This window comes from Lissotriton vulgaris, chromosome 1_1, assembly GCF_964263255.1.
Source record: "Lissotriton vulgaris chromosome 1_1, aLisVul1.2, whole genome shotgun sequence".
In the NCBI taxonomy this organism is placed as follows: domain Eukaryota; kingdom Metazoa; phylum Chordata; class Amphibia; order Caudata; family Salamandridae; genus Lissotriton; species Lissotriton vulgaris.
This window is the reverse complement of record NC_141685.1, coordinates 1,955,247,716-1,955,263,075: the sequence shown is the minus strand read 5'-3', so window position 1 is coordinate 1,955,263,075 and position 15,360 is coordinate 1,955,247,716. Positions and strand designations below refer to the sequence as shown.

Genomic DNA, 15,360 nt, shown 5'->3' with positions numbered 1-15,360 from the left:
GCCTTTTAGAAGGTACCAGATACTATGGTGCTGATTCACCAATAAATCATAAAGGTAAGCGTGGAGAGTCAGATCTGGGCCTGAACATACTTTTACGTGTTTGTTGTAAGTGCAGTTCTCAGTAGTCTGCCTGGAGAGCTGTGGCAGGGGTATGTTTCGAGGAATACTACTGAGAAAGTCATTTGATAGTTCGTCCAGGTTCTGTTCCCAGGGGGAATGGAGCCTATGTAAATTCACAGTGGTTTCTATTTTTTTCTCCACAGGGAAAGCAATTTTTCCCAGAGAGGAAACACTTCTCTTACATCCACAGCAAATCTGGGGGTGACAGTTTCTCAATCCTGTTCTGGAGGGGAATTACTCCAGTCTTGGACTGGAGTAAATCTTCAACCAATTCCATGGTGGAAAGTGGTTAGATCGTGGTTTGGAATGCCTAGCACTGTACCCAGATCTATGCTTTCCAAAACATCCTTATGGCATGCCCACTTTCCACCCCTTGAGTCAGATTTACTACTACAGATGTATAGGGATTTGGTAGGGAAATATGCCGTAGTAAATGAATTTACTCCCACCAGGAATATCTTTGTGAGCTCCTGGCATTCATCAGTGGGGTATTTTCAGGTGTAAATGGATCTTTACAGGTGAAAATACTTTGCAAATGGGTCCCTTTGGCATTACTATATAACACATTATTCTGACTCGTGGGTCCACAGATTAAACCTGTATGTTTTCGAGAACCTTCTCTCCAGATAGTGTACTCTCAGGATAGCTGGTGTCCAGGGATTGGCGCTTCATAAAACAGTGCGTGGTGTGTTGATTGTGTCCCATCAATGTGTGGACTGCTTCAGGGACAGAGAAGCAAAGTAACAGCAGAGAAAAGCAAATTAAAAACATCCGGTGAGAGAAGCAAAATGGATCACAATAAATGCTAGCTCATAAGAGCAAATGTACAAAACAAGAAAACATTTATTTATAGGGAAAACATATTTATGTGTGCATATTTTATGCGTCTGTAGAAACAATTTCATGCATTTTTGTGTCACACGACTAAGTCCTTAGCGAGCACCGGATCAGGAGATCCTCTTTGTCCATCAAAGCATTGAGCCTTATCTTTCATTTCAGGCTCTGGGAGGGATGGCGCGAGGCAGTCGCTGCCTTTGTCCCGTGAGGGCACGAGACGCGACTTTAACGGAGATGCCTCTTGCTTTATGAATAATTAACCGTAGCCTGCACTTTACATAAGTCACAAAGCGGAACCTCTCAAAGTGTCCTTCTTCCATTTCTCGTCTTGGGGATGCAGCCTTCCGCCAGGCAGCTTCCTGCTGTGCCGAGGGCCACTTCATAGTGTACCCAATATGTGTGTATTCCGGTCAAGCCGTGGCAGCCCTTTATCCCTATGTAATGCAGTGGATAGTGTGTATTTGGGGTATAGATTCTTCTACCCTCAGATATGCAAATGGAAGACATACAGTATTTCTTAATTGTATGTACATTTTATTTCAGACCTACCATATAATATGACAGTCTGAAACCTTAACTTTTCAGTACAAAATTCAATTTAACATTGGCCATCGAGGGAAGTGGACTTGTGGTCTTGCTATTGTACCCACACTAGTAAGTTATTAAAAGTAAGTACATAAACATACAGCTTCCCCAGTGGGACGTTTTTCAGAAAATGCCTGTTTCCCAAACTGAAGCTGATGCTCTGGCATTGCAATGGTCCTCATTATACCCAAAAGGGCACTTACCCACTGAGACTAGACGGTACCACCCTTGGAGCGGCCACACACCTTCTATCTCCAGAGGTCGAAGCGATCTTTAGTATTCTTGACGCATTGTGGCTTCAGGTTGACAGCAATGTGCATCTGGATCTTTAGATGTTCGAGCCAGGAGATACAAAGTGTCTTGGTTTACAAACTTTTAGAGCTATACAACCCCAAGCGCATGTAAAACAAACATAGGAACAGTGACACATAGTTTCTATGTCCATGTAACACACACACGTCCAGAGAAGGAATTTCACCGAGGGAAGACAACATTGTGGGTGCTGATAATACATCGTATCTGATTCTTGCTGCTATTCATTTGCCGCAAAATGCCACCTTTGGGGTTTCAAGATTGCCCCTGTTTCCGTAGTGTAATGATGACAGCGCTGTGATGGTGGGGTATCTGTGTGGCTGCAGGCCGAAATTGTGTTATTGTGAAGAGGAGGAGCCGTGGGAGCCCTCCACGTCACCCTCATACACTTCCACACACCTCCCCTCACTTCCAGGGACTTCCTTCCTGCAGGAGCAGGCCAATGGTAATAGATTCATAGGTTTTTCCATAATCATTTCAGTGCAATTTGGTGTTCACGTAAATACTAGGGTAGAATATGAAAGCAGTGTTGGTAAAAGGTCTATATTTAAACTCTCTTTAGTGGATTATAATAGTATTCATGAAAGCAGGCAGTTCCGTTTAGGCTTATTACATTTACAAAACCCATGATGTCTTAGCCAGTATGAATATGGTAACTGCAGAAACCTGCTCTGGCTGGAGCGTCTGTTGTTTCTATTCCCGTTGTCAGATTCATAGTGTACTCTGTCCAGATCCTGTCTGCAACTCAGCTAACCATGGAGAATGCCGAGTATGGGTTTGGACAGGGCGGTGGCGCGTGCTGAATATGCCCCAATAGAAATTCAGTGAAATAGTAAAATACACCCCGGTGTGGGGCCCACCTCCCCATCTCACATACTCATCCGAACCCAGGCCCATGTGTGCCCTGCACATCCTGCTGGTGATGCTGTGGATGAAGCAGTGATGTGTAATGAGTGCACGAGAGACAACACCTGGGACTGAGCGGAAGTCTGCAGTGCCTGCTGCTTTCCTCTCTGATGGATGGAGAAAGGACAGAGCAGGAAGCATCTGCTTGATGTACCTCAGGAAGGAACCTCAGGACGCGGGCAACTAAAGCCATCATAGAGCAGCGAGTGGGAGAGAGAGGCGAGGGGAGGAGAATGGATGGGTGGCATGATGGAGTCTCATGGGTCGCGTGTGGAGCAGAAGAGAGCGGGATGGTAAAGTATTGTTGCATAGGCCTCAGTGGTGCTGGAACAGATGCGCAGGAACCTCTGCTTTCTAAAGACACAGAGTTGTATAGAATTCAAAGGCATCTTTGAGGTCCAGTGTGCTTAATGAGAGATTTCCATTTAGTGTACGTAGGGTGTATTTTGAGGCCCAGTAGTGTTATTTGAAGCACAAGCAGTAGCGGCTCCTCTACTAAGTTGTAGGCGCATCGCCCCACTGCTTTTTAGCAGTGAAATGAAGGGAAAATAAAATTATACGAACTCACGTTATCATCATTTGATTTTGTCCTACTTCCGGCTGCTTTGCGTGAGGGGGCGGGGGCAAGGGAGAAGTGGTAGCACCCTCCTAAGTGCGTAGTGACTGCTTGGCCAGATCTCTCGGGCCAGCTAACAGCCTTGCGCACTTCACATGTTCTCCATGCAGGCTGCATTACAGCCTGGGTGTAGAACATTGCCAGGCTCCCAGTCAGCGTCTGAGCGTGAAACACGGCGCTCAGACCAATCACAAAGCTGCTAAGGGAGCGTTGTGAATTGCTGACTGGGAGACTGGGTGTGCTTCCTGTTCAGGCCAGCGAGGGAGGATTACGGAGGAGAGAGAGGCAAAAAGGTACATTTTTTATTTTATTTTATTTATTTAATTGGCGCTTCCCCCGCGTCTCTGCCCCCGTCCCCTACCTCCAATCTGTGCTGGCAACCGCTGAGCACATGTTAAAGGTAAGTCCAAAATGTGAACCTAGATTATTGTTCTGAAATTTGTACTTGGACCTGGGTTCCAAATTGTGCAGAAATGCTGTACTTTTTGTCAGTACAACTATTGTCAGGTGCCAGGTAATTTATATAGGGGGATTCCTCAATATTCAGGGGTTTCCAGCTCGTAACAGGGGAAAACATGTTTTCATAGCAAGTTATCCCCCATTACCAGTGCTTTAAAATGGCAGGTCAAGTCAAGAATCGCTTTATTTCATTTGATCAATGCAAATCATCAAAGTACATAAAATCAAACAATTCACTAAAACTTTGAAAAATGGATAGTAAAATTGGGCCATCAAAGTCAGTACAACTCAAAAACATGAATTTAAGACACCTGCTAAAATTCATTGACAATAAAAGCAGGCAAATAAGATTATACTGTAACGTATTATATTTGGGGCAAATTAAAACAATGTGCAAAGTATCTGAAATAGTAGCTATTTCACAAGTACTTACAGGGAACTCGATGGGCTTATGCCATCCTAACATATCTGGGTAAATGAATTCAGACTAAAATAAGTCAGAAGTCATATCTGTTGGGGAGGAATGTCTAGCTTAAAATACAGTCCGGTATTGTTCATTGACTTAACCATCGAATAGTGGGTCAACGAGTATTTGGTCAGCGCAAGATCTTCCCTTTTTTCACGTCATAGTAAACTTCAGACCAGCTCTGAACTCGTAGCAAGACACCTACCAACAACGAGTTCAGAGCTGGTCTGAAGAGTATGGCCCGTGACATGCTTCCTTCCCAAGGATGCCTAGATGAGCTTTCTTCTAATGGGAACTAGGCACTAGCGTGACGGGAGGATATTTAAAACCACCTAGGACCAGTAAACCATCCTGCCAATGTTCTTGTAGTCAAAACCAAATGTCTAAGGCATATTTCCTCAAAGAAACTGGACAAATTGCGTACTGAGCACATTATAAACAACATTTTTTGGGGAAAGGGACGTTTTTGTTTGTACGAATAAAGGATTTTCCTTTTGAGAACGATGTATTCAATGCGGCAACACTAGATTGGGAAACAGAACTGAAGAGACCTGCGTATAGTATTGGATTTTACCTATTTTATGCAAAGGCACCTGAGGAATTTTATTACGCATCAGTCACACAAGCAGAGTTACTCCTTGTCTCTACTCCTGATGCCTTGAGAAAGCCCCAGGCCTGCTTGCCAAGAAAGGGGCGAAACACGTGTTGGCTCTCTTGTATTCTGTGGTTCTAACTTTAGAACCCATTGAATCAAAAAAAGAGAAAAAAAGAATAGAAAAAAGAAATGAAAAAAATATGTTGCACTAATCCAGGACTCCTTGAATACATTGAAACTCCAAAATGACCCACTAGACATCAACTCAGCTCTGTCCTTCTTTTCCTTGTGAACTTTAGTAGAAGTAACTTGAGTGTTGCATGAGTAGCACATGTCCTGCCTTGTGTCCCTATAGGAACCACCTCTTCATCGACCCTAGTAATACCAGATGTAGAAGTGTGAGCAGGCAGAGTCAGGGGCAAAGCCTCATCAAATATGATTATAGTATTAGCGTTTGTCTTGAACAAGAGTAATTTCCTCGGCTATAACCCCCACTGCATTATTAAGGAAGGTCAAGATAGAGTTCTAGGTTCCCGGTCTCTTGTCAACTACGTTTGAGGACTCCCCTTATGTCTTCCCCATCGTGATTTAAAGTATATAGATATATAGATAACCGAGGACAAACTGCAGTTAAATGACAAGGCAGCCAAATCCTGTAGATTACTGACCCTGTGCAACAATCGTCAGAGGGGTGGCCCAGCCCAGCCTCGGCTGGATGCAGACCGGCGCAGATGGGCCCGCCCTTGGCCCAGCTTTGCCCGGGTGTGGCCCGCGCTGTAGGATTACTAGTCAGGAGGCCCGCCCCCTTCTTCCCAGAATGTGTGCTCTGGAGCCGCCTAGCGCAGTGTACAGTGGGGCATAGAGTCCCCTCAGCCAAATGGAGTCCGTAGAGCCTTTGGGGCAGGTACTGTCTGGTACTGAGTACTTGCACTTCTTGAATTTGAAAGGAGAGTACCTGCACTTCTCAGCACCCCTGCAATACATTCAATGGGGGAGTACCAGCACTTCCAAGGCGCAAACAGGTACTGTAAAGAGAGAGTGCCTGCACTTCTATAGTTCCATATAAAGCGCTGCCCATTACGAGGTGTAGAGGACAATGAAATGTAAATACTGAGTCAGGGCTTTGTTGAGAGGTGCAGTGGTGCCTCTTTGCATACCGCGGGCTCATAATGACCTGTGCTGTGTTTCGGTGTTGTGGTTATTTTTGCAGTAGTTGAAGAGTTTAGTTTGTAAACCAAGCAGATTTTTACACACATGCTTTAAAACATGAACATACTGCAGCTGTCTCTTTCCATACTCTTCTGTACTCCAGCATATTACACAATGCCTTATCTTTTCAGTCAGGGGAGGAAACACTGAGTTACAAGAATGATCAGAATTCGGTCAAAGGAACCCTTTAGACAGCCTGTTGTTGAGAGATCATTACAGTTACCTGGGGGTGCTGGAGCAACTCCTACACCCCCATTGCCAGAGCCGCTGGAAACCCCACCAGAAGAGGTCCTAGGACACCTGCAGTCTGTCCCTATTTCTGCTCTGCACAAAGCCACATCCCTTCTGGTCTTACAAGTATCACGTGTCCTCCAGGATGGCCCAAGAAATGGAAGGGTTAAAGGGGGCAGTGATGAGTAGAGGCAAGTTAGGCTGGTATGGGAATGAGTGCCAGGTGTGTTCAAAACCCCACATATAATCAGAGACAACTCTGAAAAGGGTTCAAGTCAGATATAGCTGAACTACAGCCAGCATAGTAGTAAGTAAGTTAACCCTTTCGATGCTGATGACGAGCTCAGCTCGTCATGATTACAGCAGAAGAGTAATTTCCAGCACAGGGGGGGGAAACACCTAGCAGCCAAGGTGTTAATCATTCACGGCTGACATCGAATAACCCTCATGACATGAGTTTGGATACTAATAGGGCCCACTCAGTCTTTCATCCTTTTGAGGTTGACAACTTGAATACAACTAAGTGCTTAGAAACGAGAAAGAATGCAATAGTAAATTATCTCTCTCTCTATATATATATATATATATATATATATATATATATATATATATATATATATATATATATATATATATATATATACACAACTAATAATGCTTCAGGGCCTCCACCAGTGGCTACGAGAATTGTTACTTTGCAGCAGCAAATTAATTTATGTGCACAATAGGACAATTGTGTGCCTGGCAGAAACAAAAATTACTCAACACTGTGTGTGCCAGAGGAAAATTCCTCTGACAAGCAAAAGGTAAAATGTTTACCTTAATGTATCATAGTGATATGAGTAAAAGTAAAAACAAAGTGAAACTAAATGGCGTAATACCAATCCAAGATGTTACCAAAAAGTCCACATTACCAAACTGATCGTGCAATGCTGATGGACGAGGTTGAGAAAGTATGCAATACACAGGTGAAGTTTCAGCCCCTGGCCAGGCACTTCATCAGCACACGAAGAAGGTTCATGTTGAAGACTATTGGATAATTCTGACATATGTTCCCAAGTAAATTTGAAACTTTACTTGTTTTTGTATTTATGACAGAAATTAGAATACCTTTAGAAGTGCTTCTATTGTGTGCCAGCTATGCCATAATTAGCTATTCTGCTGCCACAGTACACGCAGGTGCTGCTGAAATATTATTAATATCAGAATAGACCAGAGTACAGTGGCGGCAATGAACAGAACCTCGGATTTCCTTGGTATTCCAGGGTGTGATTCAGTGCAGCTCTGAACCAGGACTCCGTGCACGTAACAGGTAGTCATTGAAATGAAAACCTAAACCAAACACTCCCATATACGCCATGTACATTAGAGCAGTGTTGGCTGATTCCGATGTATAGATGCTTTTATTCCGAGAAGGGTGTCAATGAAAGTCTAGTTCATAAAGTGCCTGCTTGGAGTGAACATTGCAGTGACTGAGTACTCGAATTCACACTCTACTCGCTAACATTTTATTAATATTAGACTGTACCTCAGTATGCCATGGGATGGCGCTGCTGCGTCTGAAAGGATTGTGTTTAGGCAGTAACACTAGAAGACAAAAAACACAGGGCAAGCAGTGAGTAGAAAGTTACACTGTAGTTTTTTTTTGCCCCGGGGGCATCCACTGATAAACAAAATAAAACATGCATGAATTTCCTTGAGCTGATTTTTACTTCCGCGTCTTCTATAACGTAATCTGGAGCATTTTCTTTGTTAAGTAGTCAAGAATAAAAGCCTAATTGCATTAATAGTTTGATTCATTGTGTAATTAACTATAATGTATTAAACTGGTGAATTGCATGCAGATCCCTGGATGTCCATTTTTTTCACAATTAACTTATCTTAGTTTACCTGTTGAACACTCAGGTGTGCACCATCCTCAGTTGTGATTATGAATGTTGTTCTTCCAAAACGCCAGCTGTAGTTTTCAGATGTTCAGGGATAGGCTTTTTAGGTCTCGCCTGTCGATGCGCATGCGCATCGAGCAAGCGAGAGTATTGCGACTTATCCACTCTTTATCTACACTGCAAGGAATCGTGGCGATTCCTTGCAGTGCCCGTGACTTTTAAGGTCAATGCGCATGCGCATTGAGCTTATGCGCATGCGCATTGACCTTAAAAGCGCGTGCGCGTGCACGTCCGTCTTTGTTTACCCGCTCCGCCCCCTCCCGCCGTGTCGCATTTCTCCTCCCCCTCCCCTCTCTTCCTTCCGCTGTGGTCGCATCCCCTGTGCTCTTCCGAGTGGTAGTCCAGTGGAACACAGGCCGGCCACCCCGTCTTCCACCATCTATGTCTGTTGTGGGCTCATCAATGTGCCTGCGCCATGTCCGCCAGGAGGCGTCCAATTATGTGCTACTACTTCTCCTGCACACCATCTTGTGGTGGCTCTAGGGTCCCAAGCCTCGCCCCCTTCGCCCTCTGTTTTTCCCCCCTGATTGTGCTCGTCCAACCCTTCCACCTTCTTTTGGCCCCTCAGTGTCTCACTGAACAGGACAGTCTTACCCTGTCTCGTGCTCACCCGGTTCTGTCCTCCGAGATTGTACTGGTCAGCTTCTGTTGTGGGGGAGGGAGGCGCTTATAGCTCCCAGGGCCGGCCTGTCTCAGTGAGGGCAGCGGCTCCTTACTCCATTCACCCCGTGGTGTCTGCTTTAGATGTCCAAGGGTAAGGCTGCAGAGGGAGAACGCCCCAGTCCTGTCACAACCTCGCTGTTTCCGTCTACGGGACCGCTACACTCCTCACTGGTTCAGGCCTCACGCCATTTGTACATACTTCCCCGTTCGCTGGGTCAGATCGCCTTTTCCTTTTTTTCCTCTGCTCGTTGCTGGTTGTATCTGCCAGCGTCCCTCCCTTCACTGCCAGCCTGTTTGGGCCTCCGCACGCACTGTCCGGGCTTTGATCCGCGGGTTCTTGGTGGTTTCTGCGGCTGCCTGCAGTGTCTCTACTTTTTCAGGAATCCAGGGGGTCTGACTCGGGTTTCTGGGCCCCCGCGGTTCACTTCCACACTGTCACAGGGTCAGGCCCCCGCACGTCTCTCTGTCTTTCCAGTATTCGAGAAGCTCTGCTCCAGGCCCGTTTCTCTGCAAGAGCCTCGATTGTCTCTTCCGCTGCTTTCACCATGCAGACCCCCCTCTGTGATCGCCTACATCATCCTGCTGTTCACCTTTCAGGCCGTAACCGCATTTGCGGTGCCTCCGATCTCGGCCTTTCGGTAGCTTCCTCTCAGGCAGCGGCACCCTGCTGTCCTGCCACTGTCCGGCCACACTCACTGTCCTAGGGCATGATGGCAAATAGCTATGGGTATTTTCGATGTTTAACAAGGAGGTGTGTCTGGAGTAAATAACTTCATATTTTTGGATGACGGAATCTGCATTTTACATATATGTTTCCCAAGCATATTTAAGTGTCAGAATCCGTGGCATCCCAATTTAGAGGTAGCGACCTTTGGATGTTGGTTAAGAACTGCATGTATCCAGCTATCTGGCCTTGAATTTAGGATGAGAGCACATTTACATTTTTCCAAGGACAATGAACCACATCTTTGCTAGCAAATCATATGCTTTGGTGCTATACTCCCAGTTGTTAGTAGCAGGATGAAAATGGCAGGGCTTACGTCAAAGATAAAAAAACACAAGAAGGTAGTGGTGGTAATAAATGTTGCACCTCACACTCACAGGCCTGCCTGCCTGCACCTACCCCTTCATGTGCGCGCGCACACCAGACGCAAACCCTCTGCCCTTTTCTCCTTACCTGCCCCTACCGGCATGCACATGCTGCTTGTTTCATTTGACACTTACTGCTCTTAAAAACACATACATGCACGTCTCCTTTCGGCCCTGTGCTGTCTACATGCTCCCTCAGACTCCTACAAGCCTCCTGTCCTGTTCGGGAGCACTCACACATACAGCTCCTCCCCCCTCCTCCTTCTACTCTCCTCCCCTGCCTGCCTGCCGTGTCGCACCTCTCCCCTCTCCGCCCCCTCCCCTGCCCGCCACCTCCCCTGCCCGCCGTGTTACGGTGAAAGGCTTGTTTTTTGTTTGTATAATTTAACCCGCTCCGCCCCCTCCCCTTCCCTCCGTGTCGCATTTCTCCTCCCCCCTCCCCTCTCTTCCGTCCGTCCGTCTTGTTGCTACTGCCATCTGAGGCCACTCGGGCTTTAATAACATGATAACTTATATAACTGCCTAATGCCCTCTGGATAGGGAGTTGTCTGTTCAGATATGTGGATGCTGATGGCGTGCTAACAAACTGAGGAGGGAGGGTAGATGGGGCAGAGCAGCTGCTTCCTTTGTGAACAGTGTTATGCATTTATGACAAGGTCTCGTGGCGGTGTCACCTCGCATCCCAAAATACCTACCCCCTCACCCTCAACCCCTCACCCTCACTCACCCTCACCCTCACTCACCCTCAACCCCTCACCCACCCTCAACCCCTCACCCTCAATCCCTCACCCTCACTCTCAATCACTCACCCTCACCCTCACTCACCCTCACCCACACTCACCCTCACCCACACTCACCCTCACCCACACTCACCCTCACCCTCACTCACCCTCAACCCCTCACTCACCCTCACTCACCCTCAACCCCTCACCTACCCTCACCCTCACTCACCCTCAACCCCTCATCCTCACCCTCACTCACCCTCACCCTCACTCACCCTCAACACCTCACCCTCACTCACCCTCAACCCCTCACCCTCACTCACCCTCAACCCCTCACCCTCAACCCCTCACTCACCCTCACTCTCACTCATCCTCACTCACCCTCAACCCCTCACCCTCACTCACCCTCAACCCCTCACCCTCACTCACCCTCACCCTCACCTTCACTCACCCTCAACCCCTCACCCTCACTCACCCTCAACGCCTCACCCTCAATCACCCTCAACCCCTCACCCACCTTCACTCACCCTCACCCTCACTCACCCTCACCCTCACCCACCCTCAACCCCTCATCCTCACTCACCCTCAACCCCTCACCCTCACTCACCCTCAACCCCTCACCCTCACTCACCCCCACTCACCCTCAACCCCTCACCCTCAACCCCTCACCCTCACTCACCCTCACCCTCACTCACCCTCAACCCCTCACCCACCCTCAACCCCTCACCCTCAACCCCTCACCCTCAACCCCTCACCCTCAATCCCTCACCCACACTCACCCACACTCACCCACACTCACCCACACTCACCCACACTCACCCTCACTCACCTTCACCCTCACTCACCTTCAACCCCTCACCCTCACTCACCCCCACTCACCCTCAACCCCTCACCCTCCCTCACCCTCATTCACCCTCAACCCCTCACCCTCACTCACCCTCAACCCCTCACCCTCACTCACCCTCAACCCCTCACCCTCAATCCCTCACCCTCACCCACACTCACCCACACTCACACACACTCACCCACACTCACCCTCACTCACACTCACCCACCCTCACTCACCCTCACCCTCACTCACCCTCACTCATTCTCACCCTCACCCTCATGCTAAAGATTTACAAAAAAACCCATTAACAATTCTAAAAGCACTAACTCTAATGCTGCGAGACCTATTGCATTTCTAATGCTTGTTTTAAATAATGATTCCTTTAAAAAGCCTTACATTTATATAAACCGTTTTGCTTTAAAATGTTTAATTGCCTGGTGGAAATTCAAGAATCTGACCTTGGAGCCCAAACAATTCCCCACAGACATTGGCTATAAAAGTCTTTTCTTCTGCTGTTACAACATAAATTTAGAACTCCTTAACAGTAAATGTCAAACTATCCGATTGCTTTTGCTCTTATGAAGAAAATTGAAAACCTTCGTCTCTGAACTCTACCTCACCTACTGTTTTGTGTGCCTGTGTCTGATGATTAAAGCTAGCTCTGTACCTTGAACTGCACCCCTTTCTGCGCACTCCCCCTTAGTCCACATCTTCTCCTGTCAGCCTGTTACCTTCTAAGTGAAGGACCCTTGACTTCCTGCCTCTTGTTCCACTGCTCTGTGATTTCTTGCTGCCACTCCCTTTCTCTTCTCTTCACCTTGCCTCTTGCCTCTCTCTTCCTTACACCCACCCCCTGCTACCTTCATCAACCATCTTCATTTCGCAGAGTTCTTCACTCTCTCCCAAGGAATGATTACTATTTTATGTATTATATTGTTTTGTCTCATGATTATTCTTTGTAAGTTAAGGTATGGCTTTATTTTGTGTCCATTAAGAAAATGGGGTGCAACCCAAAATGGTCAAAGGACCTGGGTGTTGGATAATATAGAATAAAGTGGTCCTAGACACAATTCATTAAACACAATTGAATGTAAAACTCATATTAAATCTGAGTTGCTCCGTGGGACTTAATCCTGAAAAGTAAAAGGAAGAAAAAAACAACAGAAAACCAAATGCGTCTGTAGTCTTATTAATGATACCCAAGAATAAATGTAAACACAAAACTTTTTAAAGCAATATAAATCTGCAATTTATTTCGCAATCATATATACAATATATTTTTTTTTAAACGAGAATTGGGTAGAATCTGCCAGGTGCAGTGGAGAGTGCAAAAGTACGTGCTCAAGTGAAAGAAGGAAATAAAAAGAATAGTAATCCAATGGTTTGAACAGTAACTAAGGTTCTATTCACTTAGTATAGCGCCTGCCCCACGTATATTAATCATACGATCTATCTATAGTTTTTTGGGGGGGGGTTGGAAGGGGAAAGAAAGGGTACAGGCATCAAGATAGGGGAGATCGTCGACGTTTCGACCCTTGCGCTGTAGAGGGAGGATCAACACCTCAGCTGCGGGTCTTCCTCAGGACGGGTAGTGGAGGATGTAGGGGACCTAGTTTGCAATAAGACAGCGCCCCAGCAATGAGGTTGGCCACCAATTAATGATGTGCTCCAATATTCCAAAATTGGAACAGTGGTCTATCACTCAGCCCTTAGTGGAGAGATCACAGAACGGAAGTGTATTTCCAACAGCAATTAGTGATTCTTGATAGAGGCAAACCGAAATAACCAATATAGTTCAGCAACCACAACCAGTCATTAATTCCATGGTGTAGTTCTGACACTGAGCAAAGCAGTGCTAGTCTTGGTACACGGGTGCCGTCACAACAGACTTTTTTTTGAAAATGTCTTTATTGACAGCATAAAGTCACTGGCACATAGCATTTTTCAATTTGCATTTGGTATGTAATATAAGTACAGTGTCCTCAATAATATAGAATTCAACAGTTCCCTTTTCTGATTTGCGTGTAAAGGTTTAACTCCCAACTCCCGAATTTCCCCCCTTCCCTCCCCCTTTCCCAGCACTTTCTCAATCCACATATTGGTTCTAGTTCGGCATTGACCCGTTCATAAGGATTCACGTAGTATCTTTTGGGTCTCTTGGTCTCCTACATTGTAACATAATCGAACCATATTCAGTGTTGGCAAGGTCTGCATCTCGTGTAAGGGACATGTCTTTCCGATCTCAGAGTCCATGCGTGGCTCTCATCGCACGCGGTGTCACCAGGTCAGCATGGCGTCCCCCTGCACAAACCATCATATGGGTGCTAATCGTCTTGATCCCGTACCCCCGCTCAAACTCCAGTAGAAGAGCGTTCCAATCTAGTGAGATGGGAGTCGTCCTAAGGCCTCTGCGCTCTTCTCTGTGAAGTTCCTGTCCCTCTGCTTTACCCCACCTCAACACTTCCCCACTCCGAGTCTCCACTGTCGGTGGCCTAGCTGATTTCCACCTCATAGCCACTGCTCTCTTCGCCAGCAATAACACCAGATCCACCAATCTGGTAGCCACACTCCTCTTTTTCTCTTTATGGCCTAACCCCAGTAGACAGTAGGATGCAGTGGTGTAAGGCCTATCCGGTGCTAATTCGTTCAGTGTACGGTGAACTATACCCCAATAATATCTCAGTTTAGGGCAGTCCCAGAACATGTGCGCCGTCACAACAGACAACCATTATTTTGTGTCCAGCACGTTGGTACCCTCAGGTTAAGAATACTATATAGGAATGTACAGATACATACATTGTGTTTTATGTTTTCTTATCTTTAGTTTTGTTTCGAGCAGGAAATCGAGTTAAAATAAAAATCCTAATGAGCATCCAAAATCTTTTAACCAAAGGACAAAGAAAAATCATAAGATTTTGGATGCTCATTTGGAAGAAGTTGAATGAAATTTTATCCACAAATATCTCTTGAGTTTTTACGCATTTTTGGGGGCGTTTCCTCCCTCACATGGCGTTCTCAGGGTACGTTTATTGATTTGATTGTAGCTATTACACTACAGATTATTACCACAAATTGGAAGCATACCACTAAAAGTCCATATACTGGTTTATGGAATCTTTTATGTCATCATCATAGATTAGATCGTGCTCATGCTACCTCTATGCCTTTAATGTTTAAAAAATAATTATTATGGTCACCACTCACAGCATTTCTATCTAGGCAAGCCGTTCGGCCCACTTCTATGGTTTCCAGATATGAAACAACTTAATTGTCAATATGTTTAACAAGTTATTAAGTTATTATTGCAAGGCTGTTTTGCTTATTATATGTTTTTCTTGATATCTTCCCTCCTTTTTGTCCCTTGCCTAAAAATGTTCAAATGCATATGTTTTTGTAGAATTGTTTATTCTGTTCAAATTGGTTTTGATGTTATAATTGTTTCTAGCTTTCTTTTTTTCTCAGTATTCGATTAGATGTGATAGAAATGTTCGAACATAATATGTATATTTTATACTTATACTTCACTTCAAAAATTATATAAAGCATTCTAAACTTAAAAATGAAAATCCTGCTTTGTGACGATGAAAGCACTCCTATTTAACAAGCTGCCTTATCCTTTTATTTGACAGGGGACATCTAAATTGGCTCCAGTTGGACCGCAGAGTGCTCGAGCACGACTTCCCCAAAAAGTCCGGCCCGGTCGTCCTGTACTTCTGCGTCAGGTACCGTCTTCCTGTTTACAGTCATATGGCGACCTTGCCTTGTGGCGCTCGAA

The 15,360-nt window shown here is 45.8% G+C and overlaps 1 protein-coding gene across 10 annotated transcripts in view; it reads left to right on the top strand.

Moving 5' to 3' along the window:
• Positions 1-15,360, top strand: part of FRMD4A (FERM domain containing 4A) — an 814,406-nt gene that overhangs the window by 573,842 nt on the left and 225,204 nt on the right. For all 10 annotated transcript variants that reach the window (XM_086919678.1, XM_086919676.1, XM_086919675.1 and 7 more), the window contains exon 4: positions 15,215-15,307. In XM_086919678.1, the coding sequence (XP_086775804.1) occupies positions 15,215-15,307 (93 nt within the window). The remainder of the gene's footprint in view (positions 1-15,214; positions 15,308-15,360) is intronic.